Source organism: Microtus ochrogaster, unplaced genomic scaffold (assembly GCF_000317375.1).
Source record: "Microtus ochrogaster isolate Prairie Vole_2 unplaced genomic scaffold, MicOch1.0 UNK11, whole genome shotgun sequence".
NCBI classification, from domain to species: Eukaryota; Metazoa; Chordata; class Mammalia; order Rodentia; family Cricetidae; genus Microtus; species Microtus ochrogaster.
Window position 1 is genome coordinate 7,766,284 of NW_004949109.1, and position 14,698 is coordinate 7,780,981.

The 14,698-nt window shown below is 43.4% G+C and overlaps 1 protein-coding gene across 2 annotated transcripts in view; it reads left to right on the top strand.

The window, feature by feature from the left end:
- The first annotated feature begins 356 nt into the window (after positions 1-356).
- CUNH7orf31 (chromosome unknown C7orf31 homolog) overlaps positions 357-14,698 on the top strand; it is a 35,245-nt gene continuing 20,903 nt past the window's right edge. The window contains exons 1-3 of one of the 2 annotated variants that reach the window (XM_026788988.1): positions 357-725; positions 1,436-1,593; positions 9,391-9,567. In XM_026788988.1, coding sequence (XP_026644789.1) covers positions 1,460-1,593; positions 9,391-9,567 — 311 coding nt within the window. In that variant the 5' untranslated portion in view covers positions 357-725; positions 1,436-1,459. The remainder of the gene's footprint in view (positions 726-1,435; positions 1,594-9,390; positions 9,568-14,698) is intronic. The other variant, XM_005366615.3, reaches the window with a different exon arrangement.

The window sequence follows — 14,698 nt, forward strand, 5'->3', positions numbered from 1 at the left end:
GCAGACACCACCAGAGGGCGCCTGGAATCCGTCTGAGGCCTGGGGGCGGGGCTAGTATAAAGCCTGGGGCGGGGAGGGGAGAGGCGGGGCCTTGGAAGCAGAGGCGCGGAGCGGGAGGGGCTGAAGGAGGCCAGGCCCAGGGAAGATGGAGAGACAGGCGTGTAGAAAGAGCCTACGATGGAGGGGCGAGGCTGAAGCCTGTAAAAGGCGGCGCAGCCCTAGGCAAAGAGGAAGAGGCTGGGAGCGGAGCCTGCGGCCGGGGCGGGGTCTGAGGCTGGGGGCGGAGCCTGAGGTTGAAGGCGCTAAAACCCCAGGGCCGGGGGTGGGACGAGGGCGGAAAAGCCCGGTGTCCCACCTTCCCCTTTGCCGCAAAGCCCTCTCCCCTCACTTCCGGCCCCCGCTTCCAACCTGGTGGCCCGGGACCTTCTGAGGAGCGGCCTAACATCCCGAGGGAGCTTCCCGCCGCTCCCCGGCCCGCGCTCCGGGCGCCCCACCCTCAGGATGTGTTACCTAAGTGCGCGGTCACCGTCGCCGTCACAGGCAGCCTCAACCCCGCCCCCGGCCAGCCCCCGTCCCTCCGGCCTTCTTCCCCCGCACCTGCCAGCACGCTCCCGGGGCCCGCAGGTGCGGAAGACCGCGAAATTCCACGCCCCGCGGACACCCGCCAGCTCCTGTGACAAGAAGGGGAGACGCGGTCGGGCGGAGCTCCCGGGCAGGTGTGTCAGGTGCGTGCGACCTCTGGTGGCACCGAGCGGGCTCGCCGGTCCTCCCACGGGGCAGGCTTTGCTCCAGCGCTGTGGGGAACCCAGTGTCCTCCACTGGGGCCACCTGGAAGAGTCCTTGTCTAGAATCCGCGACGCCTTTAGAGCAGTGGTTCTCAACCTTCCTAATTCCGCGACCCTTTACAACAGCTCCTCATGTTGTGATGACCCCTAACCATAACATTATTTTCGTTGCTGCTGTTAGGAGTCATAAATATCTGAGTTTTGAGGGTCTTAGGCGATCCCTGTGAAACACAGGTTGAGAACTGCTGTTTTAGAGGAAGGCTCCTGACCTGTTCATGAGTCAGTCTCCCGGCGTCTTAGAAAGGCCACCACGGTAGAAAGTCAGCTGATTGTTCTTGAATGGTGTTAAATTTGAGGCAAGAAGTGGATTGTAGGGGACTTGTTCGTTACAGGTTCTCCACGTGTTCATTTCCACTTTTCGGGTTTGCTTCAGTTGGAGTTATTTCCACGAAGTTTACTTTTATTACAGAAGTTGCTGAAGATTACAGGTTTGACAGAGTCCACAGACCCTCGCAGGCAGAAAACAAGCCCCAGATTTTTGTGCATCGATGTCTCCTTTCCTATCTAAGGCAAAGTCATTGTAGTGATAACTAAGACAGTTTCCAAAACCAAATGCACCCTCATCTTCCATTTATCTGTTTACTCTCCAGACTGCCTAAATTTATGCGAGAAGCATGGAGGTAATTCACGGCAGGGGCTACTGCTGCAGGAATCTTGAAGGAGCTGACATCCTGTCAGACACCTTTCACTCTAACCAGCTGCACACTCCGCTCGAAATAACTACTCGCCCAACCGCTTCAGAAGACAGGTAAAACAAAAATCAGGAAAATGCGAAAGAAAGATTTCATTACATTAGTGACTTTATAACACACAAGCACTTCAGCTCTCCCGTTTATCATATGGAAAAGAAAAGGAAACAAGACTAAACTTTACATGGTTAATCAGTTAAAATTGGTGTATATTGCTGTATCCTATTTTTAAAAAAACAGACGCTGGGCGGTGGTAGCACACACCTTTAATCCCAGCACTCGGGAGGCAGAGGCAGGCAGATCTCTGTGAGTTCAAGACCAGCGTGGTGTACAGTGTGGGTTCCAGAGCAAGTACCAAAACTACAAAGAAACCCTGTCTTAAAAAAAAAAAAAAGACATCAAAATTTTCATCCTAGAAGTGTGTGTGTGTGCGTGTGTGTGCACGTGTGGCGTGTGCGCACACATGCAGTGATTGAACTGAGACCTTATGCCTGCTAGGCAAACTGTACCACTAAACTACGCCTCCAGCTTTGTTCTAGAATTCTAGAATGGTCCCTTCTTCACTTGGAGATCAATCTGTTTATTGTGGTGTCCACCAGTAGTGTATTCACCAACACCTTCTGCCCAGAAAGACTCCCAGAATCTGTCACCAACAAAGGTTGCTGTGTAAGCCCTGCACTGGATGCTGGGCTGTAACTCTGTCGCTGCTCATGACAGCCATGGCAGTGAGCACCTCTATACGGTATAGGCAGATACGGAATCTCTGGCCTGGCTTTCTTCTGCTTGACTTACTGGAATCATTTCGAGAGGAAGAATAAGTTTGTTTTTAATTACCTTGTGTAGCTGTGCTCTCGCTTTGCACGTTTCTAATTTTGCTTGGCCAAATCCCTAAAACTTCTTTCTAAGTGGAGAATAGGTGATGGCTCAGCTGGTAAAGTGCTGACCACACAAGCCTGAAGATGTGAGTTTGATCCTCAGCACTTACAAAAAAAGCCATGTGCAGCAGTAAGAACCTGTTAGCCCAGTGCTGGGGAGGCAGAGACAGGATCCCTGGGATCCCTGGGGCTTGAGAACCAGCTAGTCAAGTAAAATCAGGAAGCACCAGGTTCAGTGAGAAACCCTGTCTCAAAAGTAAAATGGAGAGTGACTGAGGAAGGCAGCTAATGTCACTTTCTGGCCTCATACATTTGTATAGAAACACATACACAAGCTCTTTAAGAAAAAATTACTCTTGGGAAATTAGACAGGAAAACACATTCCCTCCCACTTCAAAAATGGTTCTGGGAAGCTAGTTCAGCAGTTAAGAGTACTTGCTGCTCTTCCAGAGGATCTAAGTTTGGTTCTAGGAACCCAGGTTTGGCTCTCATGGCCTACATCAGGCAGCTCACAACCACCAGTGTTGACTGAGGTTTCTGTCCCACCTGGTCCCGTAGCAGTTCAGTCCTTAAGAAATATACAGAGGTCTACATTAATTATAAACTGGTTGGCCTATTAGCTCAGGCTTCTTATTAACTCTTTCCGACATCATATATTAACATAATGTACACAATACATTCTTGTTTGTGTTAGCTGCATGGCTTGGTACCTTTTTCAGAAAGACAGTCACATCTTGCTTCCTCTGCGGCTGGATGACAACTGCAGACTGTGTCTTTCTCTTCCCAGGATTTTCCTGTTCTCCTTGCCCTGCCTATACTTCTTGCCTGGCTACTGGCCAATCAGCGTTTATTTAAAATACAAGTGACAGGATAAAAGACCATTGTCCCACAGCACACCAGTAACTCCAGTTCTGAAGATCCAACGCCCTCTTCTGGCCTCGAAGGGCACCTGCACACAAGTGGCATAAACACATACTCATAAAGCAATAGTCAAAAGAAAACCTTCCAAAGTGTTACATTGCTACACACAGGCAGTCCATTCCAATTTTGACTGCCCCTGGTTGTCAGATCATTTTCTTTGAGAAGAACACTTTTTCTTTCTTGTAACTTCTACCTACTGGTTCCCATTCTTTCGTCTGGAAATGTGTATAGTAATAAGTGATTATCCCTAGACCAGGAGCACTTCGCCATTTTAAAGTTTCTCCAGTCTCCCTAAGGGTCTCTTTCTTGGCCCCAACCCTGGTTCTTCCAGACTGTGCTCTTACATTTAGGTTCTTGTCATCTTAATCAGACTTCATGGATCTATTTCTATTTATTTATTTTTAGTTTTTCGAGACAGGGTTTCTCTATAGCTTTGGAGCCTGTCCTGGAACTAGCTCTTGTAGCCCAGGCTGGCCTCGAACTCACAGAAATCCACCTGCCTCTGCCTCTCGAGTGCTAGGATTAAAGGCGTGCGTCACCACCATCCGGCTCTATTTCAATTTATAAATGTGTTCTTTGCAAAAGATAAAGGGGGGCTGGAGAGATGGCTCAGGGTTAAGAGTATTTGCAGCTCATAGAGGATCCAAGTTTGGTTGCTAGTTCACAGCCTTCTGTAACTCCAGCTGCTTGGAGTCTGATGCCCTCTTCTGATCTCTTCAAGCACCAGGAACACATGTGGTATGCATACATGCAGGAAAATATACTCTTATTTATAATATGTAAATAAATGTTTGACATGATCAGTGTTTTCTAAATTTGAGAAAATTCAGTGCCCGTATGGTCAGCTATCCATATTACATGAGAGGCCATTTAAGCACTCTGAGAACAACCATCCCTGTCTCCAGACAGAAAGCCAGGATGACCATGTGTTCTTACAGCCCTTCCTGCTAATGCCTTCGTAAGCAGCCCCAAGCAGCTTAGAAAAGATTCTGTTCCCCTCACCGTTCTGAGATGCTCTGACAGTATCACCAGACAAGAGCAGCATCTTTACTCTGTCATCCCTGAGACTTGCTTCAAGACAAGTTCTGGGTCAGTGGCTCTCAACCCAAACCCAAAACAAAACAGTATGAAGCAAAAAGCCCCTGCCTTCCAGGAAACCACTCTTCCTGATGGTAAAGATACATCATGTCCTTGGCGTATATTAGCTTTCAGAAGCTTACTTTTCTAAGCATAGAAAAAGGCACACCCTTACCAAGTGTGACAGATTTTGAGTTCATGTGGCAACTATGATCATAATATACAATTACTTCCTTATACCAGCCTACTTCCTTCTTCTTGTAGTGGGCAAGGCAGTCAGACAGTACATTAAAATCACCTAAGGATAATCATATCAGCTTATCCCTGTATTTTAAGCCTTTGGGAGGCTAAGACCGAAGAACTATTGAACTAAAATTATTGCTGTGAATTTAAGGACATAATGGGCCAACCTGGGCTACCAAGTAAGACCCTGTCTCAACAAAAAAAATCACCTGAGAAGCTTCATAAAAATATACACTTCCAGGCTTAACCTGTACATATTCTGGCACACTAAGTTGGAGGGGCATCAGAAGAACCTGGGCAAGACTGGGTTTGCAGAAAGCACTGTAAACGGTAAGAGAACCAGAAATAGGGTTCTGGCTTACCCAGTGATCAAGGAACAAGCTAATCTTTATATCTGTACCTCACTTTATTCACTTGGGTGTTCCAGAGCAATTATAGTAGCCACTGTTTTATAACAATCTCATTTGTTCTCCTTGAGAATGTTAAGTAACTGACTAGACACTGTATTGTTCTGTATTTTCTCCACTGAAAGTTCAGAGACTAGGAACAGTTCAGTGGCAGAATTAATTCTCGCTAGCATGTATGAGGCTCTAGGTTCATTTCCAGTGCACACACGTGCGCGCACACACGCGCACACACACACGCGCACACACACGTGCACACACACACACGCACACACACGCACACACACACACGTACACACACACACACACGCACACACACACACACACACACACACACACACTAAAAAAATGTACTTGTGACTGAGACAGCACCTAGAATCACTAGCCCTATCTCCTCTTCCCAGTCAGCTGACTACTTGTTCTGTAACTCATCAGTCAAAGAAATATATCAATTAAAGAATCATTTTGAGAATTGATTAGGATTTCCGTTTCACTTCTAGGTTCATTACTTTTTGATTCTTGAAACAGAGAGAGAGAGAGAGAGAGAGAGAGAGAGAGAGAGAGAGAGAGATTAGTTCTCTGCCAGTTTAAAAGAAATTAAGATTTGTGTGAGCTGTCTTGTAACCGTGCCTTCCAATCATTACTAGTCAAATTGAGCCCTCTAATTTGGGGATTGATACTCAAGATTCTTCACAGTGACTTTAATAGGTTTTGGTCCATCCATAACCCTCCCTAAAACAAAGTAAACAATTAACTTCATGATTATTCTCTTTGTTCAGGAGAGGTGTTTTATTTGAAATAATTATTTCATCCTAAAACCTAAACTTACATTTCAACAGTTCCTTCTACACGGTGTTATGAATACTAATACCACAGGATGAGGGTTGAGTAGACGTGAGTATTTAAAATAAAAAGAAACATGCTGGGTGTGGTGGTTCCCAGCTGTTAATCCCAGCACTCAGTAGACTAAGGCAGTTGAACTGCCATGAGTTCCTTGCCAGCTGTGCCAGAGAGAAAGACTGCAAGGGGTTGAAAGGGTAAAGGGTGATTTAGGCATTACCTCTTATTTTATATTTTTTTTTTCAATTTTGCAACTTCACTGGGTGCTAGTACACATGATTGATTAATATTTTTTGGCTCATCTTCTGGAACAATGTATTTTACTAGGGCCAGATATTGAGAAATTGACTCATTTATGATTTAAATGTAACTTTACAAACTTAAAAATTAAAGCTTAGCTTGTCATTAATTGTTGACCGCCTTGGTGGGTTACTCAGTCTAGGGGTGTAACCCGCCTGGCAGGGTCAGTAATTCCAGGGTCCCGGAGAGGCGCCATCTGGAAGATATGGGCGGGAGACAGGAAGGAGGCCAAGCAGATTTGTCAAAGCCTCCGTTTATTAGAGTATGGATCCGTTTATTATATAGGATGAGGAATTTGGGGGGGGGGGGCATGGTCTCTTGCCGCGTGGTCCACATCGGTCACGTAGGCCAGGAGGTTACTCGGTCAGGTCACGATTCCTCGGCCAGGAAGTCACAAGTTGACACACCTAGTTCTCTAGATAATTGGAGTGTGGGGCGGGTTCCACTAACAGATAGCTCTCTATTAACAGATAATTGGGTGTGGGATAGGCTCTGCCAGTAGAACAATTCTCAATACAATTGGGAAGTGGGGTTCTCTGCAAATTCCTTAGGACAATGGTTCCTGCAATAATTTTGGGGGGAAATTGGCTCCTGACAATTAATCACAAGTGTTTAATATTTCTCACTTGTCATGTCCCCTAAACCATGTGTGTTGATCATAGTCAGAGCTGGGAGAAGAGGAAAGATCTGGAAGCTGATTGCCAGGACCCCACAGCAACAGTCATCAAGCTTTCCTAAACTGGTTTGTGCAGAGCTTAGGACATGCTGTCTGCAACAAACCACACAAAATATTTTGTTCTTTGTTCTTTACAGTTTCATCATAAATACTCTGCTCTGCTGTGGAGGGTGAAGGCAGCCACAGAATAGTCATACATAAATGAAAGGCACTATTCCAGTCAAATACTAGTTGCATAACGGTTAGTAGGTCCATAATTTAGTAGTTGTTTATCTAGCACTTTCATATGATATTCAGTTCCATCTGTAAGACAGTCCTGTGTTAATTCTCCATTGTACTTAGCAGTTACTATGGGGAGGGGTCCTCTAAGGCATGTACTGTGCTGGAAGAAGTACCCAGCAGCTCATGCCTCTCTGAGCTACGCTTCCATGACTCTGACTACCTCCCCCATACTCACAGGAGAGCCCACAGGACTGAGGAGCCCAGAGAAGGCGGTTCTGCTCTCCTCTCATACTTTCCTTCTCACCATGGCCCTCTAACACTATGCCCGCAAATCCCTGACCCCTAGACCAGCTCTAAATAGAGAAACACAAAACCATTTTTATGGTCCATGCAATCAACTAAGTTCTAATCAGGTCTTTACAAATATCCCAAACTTATCCAAATATTCTTAGTATGATGTAGTGATTTTAAGCCTCTGACTTGAGACTTAGGCTGTTTCTATTCATCAACATATTGGCCCACACAGAGAACTCAGTCCCTCAGTTCCCCAGGTCATTCCTCAGTTCCCTCCAGAGGACCATTGCTGCACAGCATTTGCCAAACGAGGGACCCCAATGAACGGTTGGGAAGCAAGTAATGACTTGACAGTACTAGCACCATCCCTTCGCAAGGCTCCAAGTCTCTCAGCAGTCAGTGCCAGGAACATCCAAATGCAGAGGAGCAAGTTTGACTCTTACCTTATACCATACATAAAATTTACTCATATGACTCAGAGACAGGTGTAAAAGCGAGTCCTAAAACTACAAAACTCATGGAGGGACAGCAGGAGTGAGTCTTTGGTTTTGGAGTGGCCACATATTTATATGTACATCCTAATTATCAACAAAAGTAAAAATAAACTGAACTTCATCAAAATTAGAAACTTTGGCCGGGAGGTGGTGATGCACGCCTTTAATCCCAGCACTCGGGAGGCAGAGGTAGGTGGATCTCTGTGAGTCGAGGCCAACCTGGTCTACAAGAGCTAAGTTCCAGAACAGGCTTCAAAGCTACAGAGAAACCCTGTCAAAAAAAAAATTAGAAACTTTGATATTTCAAAAGATACTCTCAAGTAAATGAGAAGGAAGTGTACAGAACAGGAGCACATATTTGCTTAGTTTGGCCAATAAAAGACTTCTTCCTGGAACTTAAAAAGAACTTGTAACTAAGAAATAAAATTTAAAAACACAAAATCAAATAGACATTTTCCAAAGAAGAAGTAGAAACAGAAAGTACTGTTGTCATTAAGAGAATACAAAACACGGGCAGTGGTGGCGCACGCCTTTAATCCCAGCACTTGGGAGGCAGAGGCAGGCTGATCTCTGTGAGTTCGAGACCAGCCTGGTCTACAAGAGCTAGTTCCAGGACAGGCTCCAAAACCACAGAGAAACCCTGTCTCGAAAAACCAAAAAATAAAAAAATAAAAAAAAAGAGAGAGAGAGAATTACAAAATTACAGTGACATACTCCTTTACTTCCATTAAAATGGCTATAATTCTTTTTCAAACACACATGACAAATGCTAAGCCCTTGTACCAATCTTCCAGGAGTGTATAATGAACCATCCGCTATAGAATAGCCCAGCAGTTTCCCAAGAAATTAAATTCAAATTCACATAAGATCCAGCTATATAATACATTCTTTGGTAGTGTTCTCTAGAAAATTAAATCAAGTACTCAAAAACACTAATATTTAGTACAACAATAATAAGAGTCAAATATCTTACCAACTGATGAATGGTTGAGCAAAATGGAATATCCATTGGTAGACTGTTATGCAGCCATTAGAGGAGTGAAGTCCTGGTTCATGTTATATTAAGCATCAACTTTGAAAGCATTATGTTTGGAATGATAGAAGCCAACACAAGACTACATAGTATATGGTTCTGTTTATATGAAGTGTCAGAAACAGATAAGTCTAAAAGAAAGTAGATGCTTGGGGTGGGATAAAGGTGGGGTCCTTAGTATAGCACAGCCAAAGAACACAGGGCTTCTTCTTGAGGTCATGAAAATATAAAATTGACTCTGGTGGCTGCTGTACACACTCGTGAGTCAACTAAAACTGTTAAATTCTATGGTATGTGAATTTCATCTCAAGCTTTTTTTTTCTTTTTACAAAATAAATACATTTGTGAGAAGGGCTAACCGCTAACCTCATTCCTTTAACAGTCAGAGTGTATCATAATTTTAGAATTCTATATTCTGAAAACGAACGGGATTTAAGATACAGCCGAGCAGTGTCAGAGGTCTGTCATTTCTCACAGGTATCAGGAGCTGCGGGAATCATGGCCACAATGCAGGCTTCCATGGGGTGCTGAAAGGGAATATGGTGGCATTATTCCAGTTGCTCTTCCTGAAGAACACAGGCCAAAATGTGAGCCTCCCCGTGTCATGGGCAAAGGACATCAGCATTATGGATTTGGAGGACAGACCTGGCCAAAGTAAGTGACCTTTCCAGCATTCATATTCACAAAAGGTCTGCATTAACCATTTCGTTTTCCTTGTTAGTTCTTAACATATCTGCTTCTGGACTTCTTTTACTCTTTATGAATACACAAACAGAAAAACTAATTCTGTGCTTCCCAGTTGTGAAGTCAGTGGTAAGTCTGTAGTTTTGTTTTATGTTGCTGCCATTTGAGATATTAAAGTATTCTGATTAGAAATTCTGATTAATTCCTCACTTATGTAAAACCAAATGAAGGCTGGAGCAGTGTCTCAGAAGCTAAGAGCACTGGCTACTCTTCCAGAGGACCTGGGTTCGCTTCTCATACCCACGTGGCAGCTCACAATCATCTGTAACTACAGTTCTGGGAGGTCTGACATTCTCTTCTGGACTACACAGATATTATACATGCATAATGCACAGATATACATGCAAGCACATACAACTATATACATAAAATAAAAATGAAAACTAAATGTGATAAAAAGCAGAAGGAGGAGATTAAGTTAAAAATGTTTTTGCTGGGCTGGAGAGATGGTTCAATGGTTAACAGCTTTGCCTGCTCTTCCAAAGGTCCTGAGTTCAGTTCCCAGCAACCACATGTGCTCACAACTATCTGTAATGAGATTTGGTGTCCGCTTCTGGCCTGCAGGGATACATGCTGGCAGCACACTGGATACATAATAAATAAATAAATCTTAAAAAAAAATGTTTTTGCTTGAGCAAAAAAGCTCACTCTGACTTGTACATGTGTTCTTGGTTTGAGAATCTGTTTTCTAGTTTGTTGACTATATTTATTAAAGTATTTGAACCTGAAGGACACTATTTTCAGACTGATTTTTTTTCCCATGTGTCTGGGGTAGGATGCATAAAAGTCAGAGGACAACTTGAAAGTTAGTTCTCTTCTGCTATGTGGATTCCAGGAATTGTCCAGGCTTGGCAGCAGGCACCTTTACCCACTGAACTAACAGGCCAGCCTATATTTTCAGGTAATGAACTGTAAAGTCATTCCTTCAGCAAGAGTATTCAAAGCACAAAACTAAAGGAGCCTGGACCTGGTGGCAAGGCATGTAATCCAAGCTGATTAAGAGACTGAGGCAGGATGATCAGAAATTCAGGGCCTGGGCAACTTGATAAGAAAGACCCTGCCTCAAAATAGAACATAAAAAAAAAGAAAGAAAAAAGGACTCAAGATATAGTTCAATGTTCAGTGGTGAAAATCTGCCTAGCATGCACAAGGTTCTAGGTTAAAAAGGGAGAGGCAAGCAGCAATTTAGCAAATTAAATTAAATCCCTCATTATTTGGTAATGGTTATTATATTTGCTAAAGGTTATTATGTTTACCTGGAATGGAATCCATAAAATCATGGCACAGCACCCACTTCCTTTCCTGCCTTATCTAACACTCCCAGTTGCCTGGTTTACTAACAGTCTAGGTAACTAGCTTCTTGCTGTTCTAAAGCATGTAAAAGAAATAAATTAGGGAAGATAAACCCCAGCTAGACAATGAAATGTCAATAACAGGGCCATGTGCAGCCAGTGACCTTCTGTAAGCATCAACAAATAGAGCAAGGCCCTGCAGAGACTCAGCACACATTACAGGTAGTTAGGACCTCATGCTGTAACACTTGTTCAACAGACTTTCTTTAAGGACTCCACTCTCAGAGAAGCTCTTAACCATGCTATAGTTGGCTATGCCTTTGGAAGCTCTAGGCTATCTCTCTTTCCTTGAGCTAGACATTGCAAATCTGTAGAACAGGGATTTGACCCAGGTTTGTTTGATGCTAAAGCCCCAAGTGCATCCACCTGTGCATTTTATTGATTCACCCATTTACTCCCTATCTGTTCCTTAACATGCACATAGCAAGTATTGGCTTAGCAACCAGGTACAGCTCTTTGAGGAATGCACAGCTGTGATCCCCAACATTTGTATGTTAAATGTGCACAATATGCCTAACATAGTGGCACACACCTTTAATCGCAGCACTAGGAAGGCAGAGGCAGGCGGATCTCTGAGTTAAAGGCCAGCCTGGTCTACAAATCAAGTTCCAGCACAGCTAGTGCTGTCACACAGAAACCCTATCTCAAAAAAAAAAAAAAGTGTCCTAAAGGAGAGCCAAAAAGACTAGTTTCAAACATTCCGAGCAATCCAATTTAAATGAAGAGGTCCCTCATTCTGGCTAGACACAGCCCTAAGACCCTGGAGAGGGAGCACTATTCCTGCTAGAACCATCACTCTTCCCTGACCCCAAGTCTGGGTTAATATATCAGTTTTTCTAGTGTCCTTTTATGTCATTGTTGTCATTTTAGCATACTTTTTTCTTGAAAACATCTTTCTGACAGTCTTCTGGCACACTGCAGATACCTTGGCAAACAACTGTAGAATATGATTTATCTTCTGTAACAAAGACTTTTTTCTTACAATACTTTTCTTTCTCTCTAAAAACAGTCTTTTATACAAAATATTTTCCAGCTCTTTGATGGGTCAAGCCGCAATTATTTCATAAAAATATTACTCTTGAAACCACATGTCACCTTCCCTGGGTGGGGAGGGCATTTCAGTTGGGGTTCTGGGATGCCACAACTCACCCCCTCCTTGTAGGGATATATGCTGGTTATTTTTGTCAACTTAACACCTGTGAGGGGGAACTCCAGTTAGTAATTGTTTCTATCCAGTTGGCCTGTGAGAGTGAGTAAGCATTTCATTGATTCATGATTGATGTGGGATGGCCCAACCCATTGGGCAGTATCACTCTAGACAGGTTGTCCAGGGTTATATAAGAAAGCAGGCTGGAGAGATGGCTCAGTGTTTAAGAACACTGGCTGATCTTCCAGAGGATCTGGGTTCAATTCTCAGCACCCACATGACAGCTCACAATTGTCTATAACTCCAGTTACTCAGCAAAAGACCAATACATATAAAATAAAAACAAATAAATTTTTAAAAAAAAAGCTGAGCATGAACCAGGGAGAGCAAAACAGCACTCCTCTTCTGTGGTCTGTGGTCTCTGCCTCACTTCCTCCCTCAGGGTTCTTGCTTGAGCTCCTCCCCTGACTTCCATTAATGATGGATTCGAACTTATGAAGTAATAAAGCCTTCTTCCCCAAAGAGAATTTGGTCAGTATTTATCACAGCAACAGACAGTAAACTAGGAGGATAGGGTAGGCTCCTTCCTTCACTAACTCTACAGGTACCTTCTCCTTAGAGAAATGACATGGTGAGATTATCTGAATGAAACAGAAAGAGCAAAGCTAAAGAAAGGGTAGCCCTCTGCAGAGCAAGGCATGCCATAGGAGACACCATTGCTTTCCCAGCTCTTCCTGACAGGACTATAAGGAAAACTCTTTAAAGGTATTATCAACAATATTCACCCAACCACAGTATGCAAGCTTCAGAAGTTCTAAGTGGGGTCAGTTATCCCCCATTTTATCCATTCACTGAGAGAATAAAACCAACAGAGTAATAAAAAGGTATGGTCTTGTTTTCACTCTCATAAATAAGTTTATACAAGTGGCAAAACTGTTCATTTCTCTATAAAAATGTAAGTAGATTCTTCACTAAACTACTGTCAAATGATAAAAAGCTATTAAGTAGATCTGTAGTACTCTGTGTACTGAGGTTTTCTGTCCTGCCCAGTTCCCACAGTTGTTAAGTCCCAAAGAAATCACACAGAGGTCTACATTAACTATAAACTGATTGGCCCATTAGCTCAGGCTTCTTATTAACTCTTATAACTTACATTAGCCCATTGTTCTTGTTCATGTTAGCCACATGGCTCAGTACCTTTTTCAGTAAGGCAGTCACATCTTGCTTCTTCTGTGGCTGGGCAAGGACTGCAAAGGAATGGGCTTCCTCCTTCCCAGAATTCTCCTTTTCTCATTGACCCGCCTCTACTTCCTGTCTGGTTGTCCTGCCTATACTTCCTGCCTGGCTACTGGCCAATCAGCGTTTATTTAAAATATGATTGACAGAATAGAGACCATTGTCCCATAGTGGTCTTTCTTTAATGGTAATGGTGGTAGTACATAAAAGTCAATGGGACCACATGAAGCAAAACTTCTAATGTCTAAAAGATAAAACAGATGCAAAATTTATCACCTGACAAGAACCAAACAATAATAATAAAAAAAATCTTATGTTATTAATAGGAGCCAACTAAGGAAAGAAACTTCTATGTAATTCATTCCAGGCTGTAACTTAATGTCTTCCAGGAAGCATTTGGAGTCAAGCAGTTCTTTGCCCCATAGACAGCTTAGCTTCCTTGGCTCTTCACCTCTACACAACCACTAGCTGTAACAAGTGGAATAAAGTCACCACTGTTCACTCCCATGCTTTTCCTGAAAGAGGAAATGGGCAATATTGCATGCATTATATCTAATCCCAACCCTACATTCCAGATACACGTAAAGCAAGGTGATCCCAACAAAACCTGCAGTTCTCCAGTTTGAAGAAAAGAGAGCGAAAATCATATTAGCAAGGGGAAAACCTAGAGAGGTCAAAGGGCTAACAGTGATTCCTGTAGAGTCCAACAGACAATTGAATAGATTTGCTTGTTATCTGAGGTTTCTGTCCCGCCCTGTCCTGCAGCCGTTTGTCCCAAAGAAACACACAGAGGTCTACTACATTAATTATAAACTGGTTGGCCTATTAGCTCAGGCTTCTTATTAACTCATAACTTATATTAGCCCATAAGTCTTGTCTGTGTTAGCCATGTGGCTTGGTACCTTTATCAGTGAGGCATTCTCATCTTGCTTCTTCTGTGGCTGGGTCACAACTGCAGACTGAACTTTCCTCTTCCCAGAATTTTCCTGTTCTTGTTGCTCTGCCTATACTTCCTGCCTGGCTACTGGCCAATTAGAGTTTTATTAAAATACAAGTGACAAATCTTTACAAAGTACAAGACCATTGTTCCACAACATTTGCTGCTCACAAAACCCCTTTGGGTTCTTCCCTCTCATGCTGCACCATGGGTACATGAGTATGATGTTGAGGTGTGTGAGCTATAGGACCTTTATTTTGCTTACTTTCCATGTTTGGAACTTGCCCCCGGGCAAGATAAAATGCAGGGTGCCCACGTGTGCCCTAAGTTCCACCAATCACCCACTTCTGCACTAGACTTTGATTTGCC